Source organism: Neophocaena asiaeorientalis, unplaced genomic scaffold (genome assembly GCF_003031525.2).
Source record: "Neophocaena asiaeorientalis asiaeorientalis breed wild unplaced genomic scaffold, Neophocaena_asiaeorientalis_V1.1 scaffold45, whole genome shotgun sequence".
In the NCBI taxonomy this organism is placed as follows: Eukaryota; Metazoa; Chordata; class Mammalia; order Artiodactyla; family Phocoenidae; genus Neophocaena; species Neophocaena asiaeorientalis.
The window spans coordinates 11245566-11263574 of NW_020174642.1; the positions used below are offsets into that span (position 1 = coordinate 11245566).

Sequence of the window (18009 nt, forward strand, 5' to 3'; positions counted from 1 at the left end):
ATTCGCACTCCTGCATGTGCTTCTGTGTCCGCTTCCTGCCGGGTCTCGTCCGGTTCTACGGTTGAGGGACTGCGGCCGACAGGGTTAGGTGGTCTGCCGAAAGTCACAGCGAGTGGGGAAGCTGAGAATTAGACCCGTTCTGACCGATCCCATGTTGGATCAGTGGACTCTCCTGCTTGCTTCTGGTGCGCTCTTCATTGAGTTACGTCCTCACTTGACCAATACCTTTAGGTGCTGGGGTTACAGGAGAGAAGATAGAAACCCTACCCTCGAGGAAATTGTCCCGGGAAATCCAGGGAGGAATAGATAACTGAAACAGAGCTCGTATAAGTGAGGTAAAGAAAACGAAAACCAAGGAAAGAGAGAGCTCCTCTATACAGGCTGTTCCACAGGGCTCTCGGGGTGGCGTTCAACAGGTCTGAGAGGAGGCGAGAGGGAAGAGCTGGAAGGTAACAGAGGGTGAGGGTGTTAACAGATGAAGTTGGAAGAGCAGGCAGTGGCCAGGTCACACGGGGCTTTTGTGGTTTGGATTTTAACTTCAGTGGGGAGCCATTGACGGATTTTGTTACCTCATCTGTAAACCCTTGAAGGAATGAACTGCTGTACGCAGTGGACGTTTTTGTTGCACTAAGATAAAGTCTGACTTGTTTATTGCTAGTATTAATACTTTGAGTCTGTTTGAAAGAATTTATATCATTTATCCCTGCACTGACATCCTTTGTTTTATTTTGACAAGAAATCACGAAAGACTACCCAGGAAAAAGAAAATACAGTTTCATGGGAAGTCTGCTAGAAAGAGGAATGAAGCCAAGCTTTCTGACTTCGATTCTGTTAGGGGTCTCCCCGAAAGATTTAAGTTATTCTTATCCCATGTATGCTAGAGGTTCCTAACCTTAACCTTCTATCCCAGACCTTTGCTGTTTTCAGCTCAGATATGCCCTACTCACCTGACGTCTCCACCTGCATGTCCCCAAACTCAGAATGCCCAAAAGTGACTCATTTTCTTCCCTCCAAAACCTTCTCTTCTGGTGCTTCTCTGCTGCCCGTGGTCTTTTTAATTTTTGGCCGCACTGCACAGCATGCGGAATCTTAGTTCCCTGACCAGGGATCAAACCCACACCCCCTGCATTGGAAGGCGGAGTCTTAACCACTGGACTGCCGGGGAAGTCTCTCGTGCTCTTTTCTTTTGGTTGCCAGTTTCCATCCTCCACTCAGACTCCAGCTGGACACGTGCATGGCCTGGACTACTCTTCCTCATCCTCTCCCTGCACCCTGCATCCACTGTCCTTTGGTCTTCCCTGTCTCCTCTCCTGAATTACTCTGCCCTGAGATGGCCCCTCCGTCTCATCTAGACGTATGCACTTGCTTACTTCCTGGCTGATCTAACAACTCCATTTGTGCCCCCCTCGAACCCATGCTCCACAAACCAGCCTGGGCTCGTCTTCCTAAAACAGCTGGATCACATCACCACCTTCCTGGAATTCCAGGTCTGTGGACCGTGATCTGTCCTCTCTTTCTCCCCACCTCAGCCCCTATGTGACTGCTCCACACTGATTCCTGGTGTACAGTACACCATTTATCACCCCTACCTTCGCTTCTCCTGTTCACTCAGAAAAGGTTGCCAGCCTTGATCCACTCCCAGCGTTCAGTTCAGCATCGCTTGCCCCCAAATTCCTTACCTATGCCCTCGCCCTGCTCCTCTAGGATTTGCAGATATCCAGTATGTCTCTGTTGTGGCACTTAGCTACACTGTTTCGCATTATCAGTAGATGTGCCACTCTCCCCCCAAAACACTGTAAGCTTCCGTCTGTTTTCCTAGCCGGAAGTGGGCGCACATCCAGACATACGAGGGCCTTCCTGTGTACAGGAACAGAAGAGGGGCCAGATGCAGTACATTCGGGCTGAGGCAGCCAGACAGAGCCTGGTGCTCAAGCCCCTTTGGTGAACAGGCTCAGGGTCCGAAATGCCAAGGTGATGCTGGGGGAGGAGGCGGGGGGTATGTACCAGTGCCCGGGGTCCGGTCTCGTTAGCGCCATCCCACCTGAGTTACTTGTCCTGTACTCCTTTTCACCACCACGCCCACACTGCAGGGAATGTAGCGGGCCTTCCAAAAAGTAACTGCAAAGAGAATGTCTAGACAGTGATGATGGGACAAAATAAAACTATCTGCCACAGCTGTGCTCGTCAGAATAGAAACACAAGTTTGGAAATAACTTGGCCTGACAGTGAATCTCACTGACAGACCCAAGTTTTCTGTGTCGTCTTCGGCATAGTAAAGGCAGTCTGAAATTTTACTCTTGCTGTCTGTTAGCAACATAGAGAGCTTCGTGATTTCAAAAACACATTGAAAATCTTTGTAGAACTTAAAGCAACTCAGTGTTGCTCTGCTACTTTAAGTGTTCCTGTTGATCACTCTCAGTTGTAGAATAACCATGGTTTTATTCACAAGGGCTCATTTCGTCCCTGTTTATTCGTTCATATATTCAGCAAACATGTGGAGCGCCTCCTCTGTGCTATTACTATTTCGTGCACTACTCTTGGCACTGGGAGTGCAGCAATGAACAGAACAGACAAGCATCTCTGCCTCTTTTATCCATTCTGCAGCTTTAAGCATTTAACATCCAAAATTGGGATAAATTTTAAAATCAACCTTGTGACAGTTTCATTTGCGTTCCTGCTTTCTCTTGGCAGCACATAAGATAACAGTACATCTTATAGTTGATGGTGTCTTAGAGCCAATGGCAGTAATGGGGGAAACAAGAGTTTCTTCATACTGTCAGGGTTGGGGTCTCTCAACTCAGTAGTTAGAGAAACGGGGAGCTATGGCTGTTTCCACACAGGTGTGGGGTCACGTGTTACCGTCTAAGCTGCCTCCTGGGCTGATTCGTGATGAGAGGAGCTGTTGGACTTGCTGTATCCACGTCTCACTTTCATGTTCACCTCATTCATTCTGAAGCAAGTAAACCTATATTATTGTTAGAAACTTAGTTGTATTAAGTTTAAGAAACTCAACCCCCAAGAAGAAAAGACAAATCCAAAAGCAATTGTGGGACAAACTGCTTCAGATATTGTCGTACTTCATCTTCAGGGTCTTGAAGGAAATTAGATGATGAGCATTTCTGTGTTTTGCTTTACATGCTTCAAAGATTGGTACCTTGTCTTTACCAGTTAAATTCCTGGGTGAAAATGAGGGATATATATATATATATATATATATATATATATATATATAAAATGTTGGAAACAGGTGTTTTTTAAGGGAGACGCGCTCTACTAGGCTATGGGTAGAGAACATGGGACGATCACAGTGATACCCACCCACCGCGTAGTGCTTTGCTCTTACAACGTGCTTCTCGTTTGTACACTTAGTTTTGACCCTAAGCATGAACCTGACGTGTCACAGGTGACGAACAGGAGGCTCAAGGCCTTTCTGGGAGGGACAGCCGGGAAGGAGCGGACCAGGGCCTGCCCAGTGCTTTGTTCCCGCTGTACTTCGTTACTCCACGTAGGACGCAAGTCAGAATACGCTTTCACGTCCAAGCCCCTTTTCCGCCCGCTGTCCAGGATCTGCTCTCACCTGTTACTTTGTCGAAATCTGCCGTTTTCCCTCACAAAGGCCTCTGTAGTGCATCCTAGCACACCTTTGCCTGGTACAGGTGTGGGTTATCCAGAGATGCTTGAGCGCCTCACATGATCACTTAGAGGTGGTTTGACCTGCCGCTGCCCTTAGAGAAGCCATCTGGAGATGAGTACACACTGTGCTCTTTTTAAGTGAGAAGGCTTCTGAGCTTGAGCACACACACCTGTGCGTTTCTGTATCGCACATGAGTGTTGTGTAAACACACACGGGAAAGATGCCACCAGGCAGAGAGCGATGATGCCGGCGGGGGGCGGGGGGGGACTGGGTGTGGGAAGCAGTGAATAAGCCACTTTCAGCTGTGTACTCTGGTATAGTATATGACTTTTTTGCCATAAATGTTCTTATTGGTTAGGACTCTTTTTCAGTTGGAGCTTGACAGAATATCCAAGCCACACTAGTTTTCAGGGGAAAAAAACCAAAGCACAGCTTTATGCAGGAGCTCCACTGATGGCACCAGAGCCCAGCTTCTCTGCAGACAACTCTGCTGCCCCCTGATGCTTCCATTCTCAGACAGGCTCCCAGCCGTGTGGCAGGGTCCAAACCGTGTCTTCTCTTCAAGTCTCCCGGGAGAGATCAAGAGTCTTTCCTAAGGCCTGAACAAGACCAGCAGTGGGATGACCAGCCCATTCTCGCGCCAGCCCCGTGGGCAAGGGGATTCCTGCTGCTTTGGCATAAGCCCAGCTGGCTGCTTGCCGCCACGTAGGTGAGCCCTGCCCAGCCCTGCCTTGAAGGGGGGCAGCCCTGGAGGGGGAGACCGTGTAGCTGCTTGGCAAAAACAAGGATGCCCAGTCCCAAGCCTCACGCAGGAACTAGTGTCATTTAAGTCCTGTTTCATCAGTGGCCCTGCTTTTCCAGTTTCATTATGGTGGGTTTTCTAAACAGTAAAAAGAAGAAAGAAAACAGCCCGTGATAGCGTTTTGATAATCTCATGCAGTGCTTTTTCTCTTCTTTTAATTAAGGAATATTTCAAGTACATAATTTCAAATATCAGTACTTTGCTTCAGTATTTATTAATTACCTGGCCGGGTTGTCTAATCGGCCCACTTCCTCCTTCCCACGAGATTCTTGGGAAGCAAATCCCCAGCATCTGGTTTCATCTCCTGACACCTCAGTGTGTATCTCTAAGATAGGGACCCTTCTAACCTAACCACAGCACCATTATCACACCTTATCTGTTGAGTTTTTCCCATCATTCCATAGATTCTTTATGGCAAATCAGAATCCAGACAAGACCCACCCATTGCGTTTGATCTTAAATTCCAGCAGGCTTATCCACCTTTTTCTCCCTTGCAGTTTATTCATTGGGGGAACCGGGTCATTTGTCCTATAGAGTTTCCGACACCTGGGGTTTTGCTGGCTGCATCCCATGGTCTCATTTGACATGTTCCTCTGGCCCCTGTATTTCCTGCAAACTGGTATTAATGGTTAAGATTTGAAGTGGTGTAGCTGAGCCTTTTCGTTTTCGGGGGAATACGGAACAAGTGATGCCGTGTTCTTCGTACTGCATCACGTGGGACGCCTGATGGGCCTGGGTGTTGTTGGTCTGATTCATCCATTGTAGCGCTCCTCCATATTTTTTCACCTAATGTTTTAGCAGCCATTGATGACCCTTGCCCGGATCCACTAATTCATCAGTCTTAACACGATTGGTTGTAAACACAGGTGACTATGACAAAGTTACTCCGGTCGTGACTGCAGTTGGCTCTGCGCTGGTGGAACTTATTATCACTTACACTGTAGCCGTGCAGTCAGCTGTGGCTTATTTATTACAAGATGGGGAGGAAACCAGTTGGCACATCATTTGCCCGACCCCTAAAGGAAAGGCACTTTAATAAACCAACGTTACCGTAGTTTCTGGTGAAGTGAGAGCCCATCACAGAGAATCAAAATGCACTATAATGAAATTGTTGGTATGAGAAAGGTCTTTAGTAACTTGGAAAGCAATACCTACAAAGCTCTAAAACATACTCTGAATAAAATAAATAAACCTCATTCTATCGAAAGGGATCTCTTTGTCACTTTTAACTTCATTACGCTTTGGAGTATTGAAATCACATTGATTCCAAATACATAGTTGTTTACATCCACCTAGTTTATCCTTTGCTGCTCCAAAAGATTCTTCCTAGTGCCTTCTAGTGAAATATTAATAATGACCATTTGTAACAGGCATCAAGGCTTGAGGATTCTGTTTGTTCTCCATAGGCTTGGAAACTGCAAGGGTGTACACTTACCTGATTTTGTGGGTTGTTAGGTTACTCAGCAATTGTTCCCAGACACCTGGGGTCCACGCAGGAGACAGAAGTCTGTGTGCAACGTGTGGCTTCGTCATAGGCGGTTCAGGCAGAGGTGGGGGTCTTGAATAATGAGTGAGAACAAGGCTGACCAGGGTGATGCCACTTAAGACTGTGCTTGCCCAGTAAATGAAAACTGTAACCAGGAGAGAGGGAGATCAAGGTACAGCCGAACGTACGATCCTTAAAAGGGTCATCTTTGCAAAAATATCCCAAAGCTTTGCCAGTGTCCTTGGGCTGGTTGTACGGGACTTCAGCAAATCCCTCATCTTTTGTAGGATTTGCCATTTTGCTTTGCAAGACCAGTGAAAATGTTGGTGTGCAGGGTGAGGTGCTAGTTTTAGGCAGAGGGCCACTTGGGGGAACTCGTAAATGACCACTTAATTAGTTAATGTTTTGTTGTGATGACATTTGCTTCTTTCCTCAGATAATAAGAACACGCCACCACTACCGCCCTGCCCCATAGCTGATAAAACTGCCTAATTTATGTGTGTTTGTTTTGTAACAGCAAGAAAATGTATGCTTCAGATTTAAAAAGACATTTGCAAGTGAAAGAATGAAAACGTATGCAGTATTATTTTCACGGCTTACGTGGCAGTTCTAAACTTAGAAAGGAAATGTTTGGACTCTTAAATAAGATTTTTATGCTGTTTTACCCTCTAGGAGGTTTCAGCCAAGAAGAACTTCTAAAAATATGGAAAGGGCTCTTCTATTGCATGTGGGTGCAGGATGAACCCCTTCTACAGGTAACCTACAGTTCCCTTTGTCATATGACTGGATTTTTGGCACAGGTGGATAAGAGACCTGCCCATTTTATGCTGTATCCATCCCTAATGTACGGAAACAAACTGAAAACCATTGCTTCAAGGGATCACTTTCTGACCTCTTGTCCATATAGAAAGGGATGCAAGCAGTGAGGTTAATTAACTCTTCAAAGAGCAAAGAAGACACATAAATTAGATTTATTATTTCTCTGTCACAGTTTCGTAGGTTCCACGGTAGGTTTTATTTACATTACTTATTTTAAAGTTTCTGTTATATCTTTTATTATTTGTGGTCAAAAACAGCATGGCACTAGTCTAAGATCGTGTGAGCTACCCCGGCTCCAGGCCCACCTCTGCCACAGCTAAGTGGGTGCCCGGGACTGGGCGGCCCCCGTGCTGGGGGCAGGGTCTTTGTAGAGTGAGCAGCGGCCCCAGATCTGATGGCCTCACCCGCAGAGGCAGTGGAGACTTGTCACTGGTGTGCGTGCCCACCTGGACCCCTGTCTGCTGAGCACACCAAGCCCCGCCACCAAAACTATCCAAGAAAATGGTTTAGGCTCTTTAAGAGCTCTGTTCTGACGTGTAAACGCAGGCCTGCCTTTGTAGCAGTAGAGGGTCAGCCTTAGGAAACGCTGTTTGCAGCCCCCTGACACGTCGTGGGTAGGTTTTACTCGGCTGGGTTTTACCATGCAGCTTTGCCACTTCCCCTAAGCTGTGTGATGACTCACTTTGATTTATTGCCTTTATTCCACTGAACATGTTTTGAGTAGGATAGCAGAGCAAAATATTTTTAAGTTACATTCAAAGTAACAGTAACCAACAGCTTTAGTGGAGGAAGAAAACAGATGAAAACAGATAAAAGGGAATATCGCTTGCAAGTCTGGGAGTTCATTTAAAATGCGTAAGAACGACTTGAGTCCAGGTAGCATCGACAGGGATTGTTCTTTCCTTCTGTAACTCATAAACAGTTATTTTGTTGACACTCCTCAAGGCAGGTTTCTTCATAGACCGAGACACCACATTCTCCCCAGCGAGCTTGTGTGGCTCAGCAGGACGGGCTCTTCCCGTGGCATTGGATGCCCTTAACCTTTCCCACCACCCTGCCTTTGCAGCCTGTCTCTGAGCAAGCCAACGAGAGGACTTCCTGGTTCCACACAGAGCCTCATGGAATGACAGTCCCGGTGTCTGCCTGCCGGCCACTCCCCCTCGTTGGCACCTGTGTTTCCATTACTTGGGGGTTTGGATGGAATCTCAATTCAAGTTGTATTTTGACAGCCAGGACTTGTTGACAGCTAGTGTGTTTCTTCTGTAGGTCATTTGAGCGCATAGCTGGAGATGACTTATGTAAGCGTGCGGCTTAGACAGTTCTCAAAGGCATGTTGAGTTGGCACAGTGGTCTGTCGAAATTGGGAATTTCACATTTGATGAAATCCAGATATCCAGATACACTCTTCTTAGTGGAAGTGACATTGAGAACAAGAGCTAGAGACGCCCCTCCCCTCAGGCCGTGATGCTGTCATCTCAGTGGTACCACGTAATAACCCCGATGTTTTTCCCCAACCCCACCTTTGCAGGAGGAGCTAGCGAACACTATATCCCAACTCATCCATGTTGTTAACAACTCAGAGGCTCGTAAGTCCTGATATTTTCATGACTTTCAAAACTTCCTTGTTCATCAGATTTGGTAACTTGCCTAAGAAATCTAGTCAATATTGTTTCTTCTCCTTCCTTCAAAGTTTCCGTTTTCCAATGGGCTAGCTTCACGTGAACCTGGGCTGCTAGTGTGTAAATGTCAGGCGAGAAACCATCCCATGGGGAAACTGTTAAACACACTGAGAGGGTGACGAAGGAGGTGTCCTGTGGGACACCACATTTGGCATCTCAGAAATTTCAAAAAAATATTTTAAGAAATAGCAGTCCTCCAGAGTTTCCAAATCCTGAGTTCCTTTAGCACTCTTAGAGGCTGTGTGTGAATATGCTGGTGTTTGCAGTAACCTCGGGATGTAGAGGATGGCTTTTCCTCCTTCAGACTAGAGCCATTTAAGGTCATCACTGGTAACAAGCTGTAAAGTAACCCCTCTTGACCAAAAAGAATAAACAAAGGGAGGAATTAATTACTTCTGAGACATTCAGGCTTTGATAAGTTACAGAGGAAGAGAAAGCAGAATTCGCTTCTTTTGCTCAGCCCTCCTCAGAACACAGCCATCCACTGGCCTTATTAACCCTCAGTGGTTCTCTGGATTTTGGCAGGGTCTCAGCTGACCTCGTAAGGACCAAAACTCTACACATGGAGTATACTGTAGCTTTTCATGTATCAAGAGAGAATTGTGCAAAAAGAAGTAAAGCAAAAAAAAACAACTTATTTTGGGGTGAAAAAGTGCCAATTTCATGGTTCGGAAGAGAAAAATAGAATGTTTTGTTAGACCTCACGCAGCTGACACTGAACATGAAAAAACAAAAGGCCGAGTTTCTACATGGATCGTCCAAGTGTTCACCAGAATTCATGGCTTTGGATTGACAGGTAGAGATGGGCTTTGAAAAAGGGCCAGTAGCTGTGGCTCAGGAAAGCTTTTGATTTTTAACAGAAACGTGGCTTGGCAGTGGATAATGAAACACTCTCCAGACAGCATTTGAGTTGAACATTAAGATATCGCCAGCCTTCCCGTTACTAAAATAAGCTTTTATGTAAATGTAAAAGAAGTTATTGAGCATACTTAGTTACTGACCAGATTTTCTAGCTGCCCAAGAATTCTTGAGAAGAGTGAATAAACAATCCTAGTCTGTCTCCCTTCGTTACTTCTTGCTGTGTGGTAACATGGTACCCTGTAAACCAAGCGTTCAGAGCCTCTTGTTCACTGCAGAGCACCTGTTCATCCAGACCTTCTGGCAAACCGTGAACCGGGAGTGGCCGGACATCGACGGGCTGCGTCTGGACAAGTACCACATGGTGAGGGCGGGGCCACAGCCCCTTTACTCGGGGCTGGGGGCGGGCGGCAGCTGGCGGACCGTGCCAGGGTTGGTTGGTGCAGCGCACGGTAAGGCGACCAGCGGAGCGCATTGGGAGATGCGCTCAGAGCCGTCTGTTTTGTTTGGGCATCCTTAGTTAACAGTTTTTGTTCTAGAAGCTAAATATGATTATTGCGGAAACTTTTTCACTCTGGGGATGCAGGCTCTACCCGGTCATCCCGCTCAGCGGATGAGTATTTCTCACTTCCCCTTTCTTTGTAACGAAAGTTGTCTGTCTCTGTAGCTGATCCGTCTGGTCCTGAGGCAGTCCTTTGAAGTTCTGAAGCGAAACGGCTGGGAAGAAAGGTTGGTAAACTATACGGGTTAGCGTTTGGGGGCCTTCAAACTTTGAAGGCAATAGTGTGGTTTCAGGTCTTTCAATTAACAAGTTTGCATCGCCTGATCCACGCCTTCCACCCTGCGTACCAAGAGCAAAACATCCTCACGCGTGAAGAGCTTCAAATCCAGCAGATCTGAGCACACGTGGCAGTTAGCATCTTACACTTGTTTCGGTGGTTGTCAAACTTTTTCCACCTCGCGTTGCTTGTTAAGCAGGGGGCACGAGAGCGTTGCCAATTTCTCTGGGGGAAGAGAGGATGTTGGCAGCTGGGGTTGACAGAACCGTGTGTGTTGTTTCCTGTAGCCGAATCAAGCTTTTCCTGGACGTCTTGATGAAGGAGATCCTACATCCTGAGAGTCAGTCTCCGAACGGAGTGAAATTCCACTTCATTGATATCTATCTGGATGAACTGTCCAAGGTGGGAGGGAAAGAGGTAAGAAGTGGGCAGACGCCCTGCGGCAGTGTAACGTGGCCACAGCTGCCCCGGACAGGCAGGGCCTTGGCCCTGCCCGAATGTTCTGTGAGCTGGGGGTGGGAATGCTGTTGGCTGGCGCTCAGGGTCACCAGCCACAGTAGCAGCGTGGATGGGTCAGCCTTTCTTCTGACGTAGTTCTTCGCGCATCTAGGAATGTGCCATAAGGTGATGGGTCATGTGGATAAAGATTTATGCAGTAAGGGTGTACACGGCAGTCTATACAACAGAACCGAGAACAGCTTATGCAGTCCAGCGAAGGTTTCTGTAACATGAGGAAATGCTTGTGATGTCGAGTTTTTAAAAAGCATTGAGGGGGGACTTCCCTGGTGGCGCAGTGGTTAAGGATCCGCCTGCCAATGCAGGGGACACGGGTTCGAGCCCTGCTCCGGGAAGATCCCACGTGCCGTGGAACAACTAAGCTCGTGCGCCACGACTGCTGAGCCTGTGCTCTAGAGCCCGCGAGCCACAAGTACTGAAGCCCGCACCCCTAGAGCCTGTGCTCCACAAGAGAAGCCACCGCAGTGAGAAGCCTGCGCCCCGCAACGAAGAGCAGCCCCCGCTCACCGCAACTAGAGAAAGCCCGCGGGCAGCAACGAAGACCCAACGCGGCCAAAAATAAATTAGTTAATTAATTATTTTTAAAAAGTCAGTAGGGAGACTTCCCTGGTGGTCCAGTGGTTAGGACTTGGCATCTCCAACTGCAGGGGGCACGGGTTCCATCCCTGGTCGGGGAGCTAAGGTCCCGCAAGCCACGAGGTGCAGCCAAAAAATAAAAATAAGAAGCAGTAGGGAGAAAAGGCCACAGACAAAGCTGGGCAAATGGGGTGGCTTTTTAAGTATATATTCATCTGTGAACAGACAAAGGGCTAGAAGGGAAATACACAATTTTTAGCACGCCGGTGACGACCTGAAGTGGGATTAGGAGCAGGGGTTTACTCTTCTTCCACGAGGGTTCTGTGGTGAACATTTGATTTTTAATTCCTTCACCTTGGTGCCTGGGAGTGTCTGAGTAGGACTTCTCTGTGGAGGAAGGAGTACGTGTTGGGAATGCTGGGAGGGGCAGTGTTCTCTGCTCACTGCGCCGAGATGCCCAGCTGGCTGGATGGCAGCCGTGACCTTCAGCGGAGTGTGTTTCGGGTGTTGTGAGATACGTGTTGGCCTGATGCAGTCTGTGTGAGAAACGTGAATGGTTCCTTTCTCGAGGACACGTCAGAAAGGAGAAAGGCTCTTTTTTCCCCCCTCATTGTTTTTCCTCTTTCTAAATTACAGCTGCTGGCCGATCAGAACCTCAAGTTTATTGACCCATTCTGCAAGGTGGCCGCCAAGACTAAGGAGTAAGTGGTCCACGTGTGATTTTACTGCTTCGGTTGGTGCTTCATTATGGGAGGTGGTGGTAAAATTGTAGGTGAAGCATGGCGCACAGGCCCTCCAAAGCTAAGAACAGCTGCGCGGCGTTGGAAGGAAGCTCTGAGTCGTGGCTGGGCCCCCCAGCGGCTCCAGGAACCTCGCCCTCCCATCGCCCGGGCTTCCTCCCACCCCCGGTCCCTCCGCCTGGCACATGGCGCCGAGCTGGCCCCTGGCGGCTGCAGCTGGTTGGCACGGGGGTGTGGTTAGAAACGCGGGTGCCGGCCGCTGGGCCCAGCGGGTCCCCGGGGGGCTGGACGGGGTGTGTGGTGACTTCCTCCACTTCCCGGCCCTCTGTGCTCCTTTAGGGAACCAAGTCCAGGCCGACTGTTAACCACACTCTCTCTGCTGTGCTTCTGCCCTCAGCCAGACTCTGGTACAGACTATAGCTAGGGGTGTTTTTGAAGTCATTGTAGATCAGTCTCCTTTTGCACCTGAAGAGACGGTCGAGGAACAGAAAACCAAAGTGGGTGACAGTGACCTCTCTGAGGAAGAGACGTCTGGAAATGAGATGACGTGGAGAAAAGCAATCAGTAGAAAGAAAACAGGTAACAGAATTTACTTGAAGAGTCTTTCTTAGGTAAGGTTCACTCAGAGGAACACTTTCTAATACGTTTGTTGCCAGCTCACTGACTACACCCCGGAATTCATCAGAGGTGCCTCTGCCTTGGCCCCGACCTGAGAAAGGAAGTGGGGCTGTGTTTACACACTCGGGTCCAGGGCCCCTGGTTACACTGGGGCTCAGGCACAGTTCTGCAGTTCCCAGGGTCGCAGGGCTGTCTTTGAGGGTTTTGTCATTTTCGTTGCCGTTGCTTTGGGCTTTGTGTGTTTTTGTTGTTTCAGCTTTTTTTTGGTTTTTTTGGCTGCGTAGCAAGGCTTGTGGGATCTTCGTTCCCCGAACAGGATTGAACCCAGGCCCTCGGCAGTGAAACCACTGAGTCTTAACCAGTCTTAACCACTTGACTGCCAGGGAGTTCCTTCGGCTTTTTTGATGTGTTTAAAAATCTTAATGTGGTCTTGTGTCTGTAAGAGGGTCCCTGACGGGAGACCTGATTTACTGTTGCATTGGGAACGCATGGTTGTTTCTGCAGTTCTCCTTTCTGTCTCCGAGTTCCTCCAGGGTTCTTTTTCTTCGGGTGTATAAATAACCACTGTGGATGGACCCTGTTCTCAGCGCTGTTTGTGTCCGTGGGAATTGCGTGGGGCATTTAAAATGCGGCCTCATCAGAACTCACGCTGGTTTTCAGCATCTTGGTGCCACGGTGTCAGGTAAAGGGCTAGTTCAGGTTGTACCCATGCTTTTGGAATGTTCTAGAGCCACTGGAAAAGAAAGTTTTCAAAACCTAATAGAGAAAATATAATTTTAAAAAATTTTTTATAGCAGGACCAAAAAACTCTGTGTAGAAGGTGCCTGATTTGTGTATTTAGACATACGCATATAAACACGTACGTATGCCTCTGGAAGGATATACACCAAGGCGGTAAGAGCTAGCCCTGCGTGGCAAAATTGTGGGTGATTTCTATTTTCTTTGTACTTTTGTCTGTTTTTTCTAACTTTTCTTCAATGATCATATATTGTTTAGTCAGGAAAAGACAAATCTTTGAAAAAGAAAAGATAAGATATTCTGATTGTAAGCTCAGCACGAGTGACAACTCACTGAATGGCCTTGAGCACGATTTGACTTGGCCCTGGCCCTCTCCTTCCGCCACGTCTGTGTCTGAACTAGAGCCGTTCCCCCTCTTCCCTGAGCGCTTCCCAAGATTTCCCCCCAGGTTCTTCATCAGATGCTCGTGGGGCCCGCCAAGTCTTCTCCGGGCTCTGCCCTGAGGCCACACCGCTCAGGAGCTGGTAGGATTCCAGAGACGGGACACCTCTGAGAGCTTGTGTGATTCCAATAGTAATTTCTACCTGCTTCTCCATGAGCTGTAATGCTCTTTGGATTATTTCTTAAATGCCAGAGTCACGTCAACATCAGCCTGTTGTGTTTCCTGAGGCTGCCCCCTGAGAGTCAGTGTGCTACTGTAGAGAGTTCACCACGGCCTCAGCTTTCCTGAGACCGGGGACAGACCCTGTCTGCCCTGCTCCCACTGGCCTGAGCCCCGGCCCACAGGTTTCCTGTCCACCTCCACTGCACTCCACAGTGAGGTTTTGTCTACGAGGTAATTAAAAGGCAAAAATGTGTGAATTCTCCCAGGTGTTTTTTGTTTTGTTTTTTTTAATGTCCCAGGACTAAAAATCCAAAACATCTTTAGGAGATTTTATAAATGTACTTGCAGGGTTTTGTCTGTAAAGAAATGTTCTTTTTGGGACTTCCCTGGTGGTCCAGTGGATAAGGCTCCGAGCTCCCAATGCAGGGGCCCCAGGTTCCATCCCTGGTCGGGGAGCTAGATCCCAAGTGCCTCAGCTAAGATCTGGCGCAGCCAAATAAATAAATTTAAAAAATTTTTTTTAAAGAAAAGAAAAAGAAATGTGCTTTTTAACTAAGAGGCACCTAATTGGATGGTGGGTGGCTCCTTTGGGGGTAGCCATGGCCATGTGTCTGAGTTGTGTCTGTGGATGTGTTCCTTGATAGCACTGGGCAGATATCACTGCAGGAAAGAGGGAGTCGCTGAGGAAGGCAGACGGGGCGGCGGCGGAGGCGTGGAGGACGCCGGGCTGCTTCTCCAGGTTGGTAGCAGGTGTTGCTTTTTGTAGAATATGGGTTTGCTGTGGAGCCGCCTGGCTGCTGGGGAATTAGGGTCAGAGCTGATTAAACCACATGCCTAATGCGTAAGGTTTTTTTTAATCCCTCAGTCACTGGTGCCTTTCTTGTAATGAGCTTATTGGAGACAAAGAGATTTAAGTATGACGGCAGTTTGAAAGATGTCAGTCTTCGTTTTGGCCTGAATTACTAAGATCTGCTCTGTTCCATCCAACAAAGGGAGCCCAGTGGTACTTTTCAAGTAAAGGAGGCTTACTACGATACCAAGTCCAAATGGAACGTCTAGATTCAATTTACAGAACAGCATAGCGTACCCAGCTGCATTTTCAGAAAGAAGAAATAGAACAAATACAGACCAGCTTCTGCTGAGAACAGATAGAAGGAGGTTTTCAAGGGCAGCGCCTAGCTTCTGGCTGGCAGGCCTGAGGCGTGCCGTGTGCCCCGTCCTGTCGGGGATGCTTCCGGAGCCCCGAGCTCTGGCTTTCCTGTCTCTGGTCGATGTGATCTCCAAGTCAGGCAGCGCTGTGCTTCGGGCTGATGTTTGGCTTTTCTTCTCGCGTAGTTTGACTACAAGGCAGTTGCCGACCGACTCCTGGAAATAACCAGCAGGAAGAACACCCCTCCCTTCAACAGGAAGCGTCTCTCCAAGCTAGTCAAAAAGTAAGTGATCGGGGAAGAAGGTCTCACCTGGTCATCGTTCGTGTTCAAGTCCGGCCCCTTTGTTTCTTGCCATGAGATGAGCTGTCACCATGCTTCCCTTTTTTCTCGGTCCTGTAGTATTATTACTCATAGTCCTGCAGTACCCACACGGAAACTGAAAGGTTCTGTAAAAGCAGCCGCTCCCCTGCCCCTCAAGTTCATTCTGCAGAGGCAGCTAAACCCGCCTCTTAGCTGGTTCGTGATGATGTAGAAGGAAGCCTGTGGAGAACGTGTATAGTCTACTAATCAAGAAATTGCAGTGTGGTTGGGATAGCGGTTCAGCTACTTCCCCGCCCCGCCCCCCAGCTCCCACTTTGCCTGCCAGAAGTGTGGTTGTGACACCATTACAGCCATTCAGGTAATTCACTGCGCAGCCCCGGGGCGTGTGACTCACGACAGGTAACAGCTGAACTTGATCACACACTGTGAGCCGGCCCTGTTCTGAGCGCTGCACGTACATCATCTCATGCTCAGGAGGGCACCACAGGGCGGCTTCTGTCACTCCTCACTTACGGATGAGTTAGCTGGGGCACGGGGAGGCGACCGATGGCCCGGGCTCCCAGCTGCCGGACGCAGCTGGACTCGGGCCTGTCTGCTGCCCGGCGCTGCCATGCAGCCCACGCGCCGCCCACACACGCCCCTCACAGCACCTGCCACCTCACGGCACACGGCCCTCACGGCACACGGCCCTCACGGCCCCCGCCCCTCACGGCACACGCCCCTCACGGCCCACGGCCCCTCACGGCACACGCCCCTCCCGGCACACGGCCCCTCACGGCACACGCCCCTCCCGGCACACGGCCCCTCACGGCACACGCCCCTCCCGGCACACGGCCCCTCACGGCACACGCCCCTCCCGGCACACGGCCCCTCACGGCACACGCCCCTCCCGGCACACGGCCCCTCACGGCACACGCCCCTCCCGGCACACGGCCCCTCACGGCACACGCCCCTCCCGGCACACGGCCCCTCACGGCACACGCCCCTCCCGGCACACGGCCCCTCACGGCACACGCCCCTCCCGGCACACGGCCCCTCACGGCACACGCCCCTCCCGGCACACGGCCCCTCACGGCACACGCCCCTCCCGGCACACGGCCCCTCACGGCACACGCCCCTCCCGGCACACGGCCCCTCACGGCACACGCCCCTCCCGGCACACGGCCCCTCACGGCACACGCCCCTCCCGGCACACGGCCCCTCACGGCACACGCCCCTCCCGGCACACGGCCCCTCACGGCACACGCCCCTCCCGGCACACGGCCCCTCACGGCACACGCCCCTCCCGGCACACGGCCCCTCACGGCACACGCCCCTCCCGGCACACGGCCCCTCACGGCACACGCCCCTCCCGGCACACGGCCCCTCACGGCACACGCCCCTCCCGGCACACGGCCCCTCACGGCACACGCCCCTCCCGGCACACGGCCCCTCACGGCACACGCCCCTCCCGGCACACGGCCCCTCACGGCACACGCCCCTCCCGGCACACGGCCCCTCACGGCACACGCCCCTCCCGGCACACGGCCCCTCACGGCACACGCCCCTCCCGGCACACGGCCCCTCACGGCACACGCCCCTCCCGGCACACGGCCCCTCACGGCACACGCCCCTCCCGGCACACGGCCCCTCACGGCACACGCCCCTCCCGGCACACGGCCCCTCACGGCACACGCCCCTCCCGGCACACGGCCCCTCACGGCACACGCCCCTCCCGGCACACGGCCCCTCACGGCACACGCCCCTCCCGGCACACGGCCCCTCACGGCACACGCCCCTCCCGGCACACGGCCCCTCACGGCACACGCCCCTCCCGGCACACGGCCCCTCACGGCACACGCCCCTCCCGGCACACGGCCCCTCACGGCACACGCCCCTCCCGGCACACGGCCCCTCACGGCACACGCCCCTCCCGGCACACGGCCCCTCACGGCACACGCCCCTCCCGGCACACGGCCCCTCACGGCACACGCCCCTCCCGGCACACGGCCCCTCACGGCACACGCCCCTCCCGGCACACGGCCCCTCACGGCACACGCCCCTCCCGGCACACGGCCCCTCACGGCACACGCCCCTCCCGGCACACGGCCCCTCACGGCACACGCCCCTCCCGGCACACGGCCCCTCACGGCACACGCCCCTCCCGGCACACGGCCCCTCACGGCACACGCCCCTCCCGGCACACGGCCCCTCACGGCACACGCCCCTCCCGGCACACGGCCCCTCACGGCACACGCCCCTCCCGGCACACGGCCCCTCACGGCACACGCCCCTCCCGGCACACGGCCCCTCACGGCACACGCCCCTCCCGGCACACGGCCCCTCACGGCACACGCCCCTCCCGGCACACGGCCCCTCACGGCACACGCCCCTCCCGGCACACGGCCCCTCACGGCACACGCCCCTCCCGGCACACGGCCCCTCACGGCACACGCCCCTCCCGGCACACGGCCCCTCACGGCACACGCCCCTCCCGGCACACGGCCCCTCACGGCACACGCCCCTCCCGGCACACGGCCCCTCACGGCACACGCCCCTCCCGGCACACGGCCCCTCACGGCACACGCACCGCACGGCACACGGCCCTCACGGCACACGCCCCCTCACAGCACACGCACCGCACGGCACACGGCCCTCACGGCACACGCACCGCACGGCACACGGCCCTCACGGCACACGCCCCCTCAC

At 51.8% G+C, this 18009-nt stretch overlaps 1 protein-coding gene across 4 annotated transcripts in view; it reads left to right on the top strand.

Annotated features, from left to right (window-relative positions):
• The first annotated feature begins 4024 nt into the window (after nt 1-4024).
• Nucleotides 4025-18009, top strand: part of RRP1B (ribosomal RNA processing 1B) — a 24253-nt gene continuing 10268 nt past the window's right edge. For 3 of the 4 annotated variants that reach the window (XR_003004968.1, XM_024758215.1, XM_024758216.1), the window contains exons 1-9: nt 4669-6677; nt 8270-8327; nt 9557-9642; nt 9946-10007; nt 10345-10474; nt 11786-11850; nt 12287-12468; nt 14494-14588; nt 15185-15282. Coding sequence is in view for 3 of the 4 variants with exons in the window: in XM_024758215.1 (XP_024613983.1) it covers nt 6498-6677; nt 8270-8327; nt 9557-9642; nt 9946-10007; nt 10345-10474; nt 11786-11850; nt 12287-12468; nt 14494-14588; nt 15185-15282 (956 nt within the window). In the remaining variant the exon portion in view is untranslated. Of the gene's footprint in view, nt 4344-4668; nt 6678-8269; nt 8328-9556; nt 9643-9945; nt 10008-10344; nt 10475-11785; nt 11851-12286; nt 12469-14493; nt 14589-15184; nt 15283-18009 lie in introns of those variants that run through there. The other variant, XM_024758217.1, reaches the window with a different exon arrangement.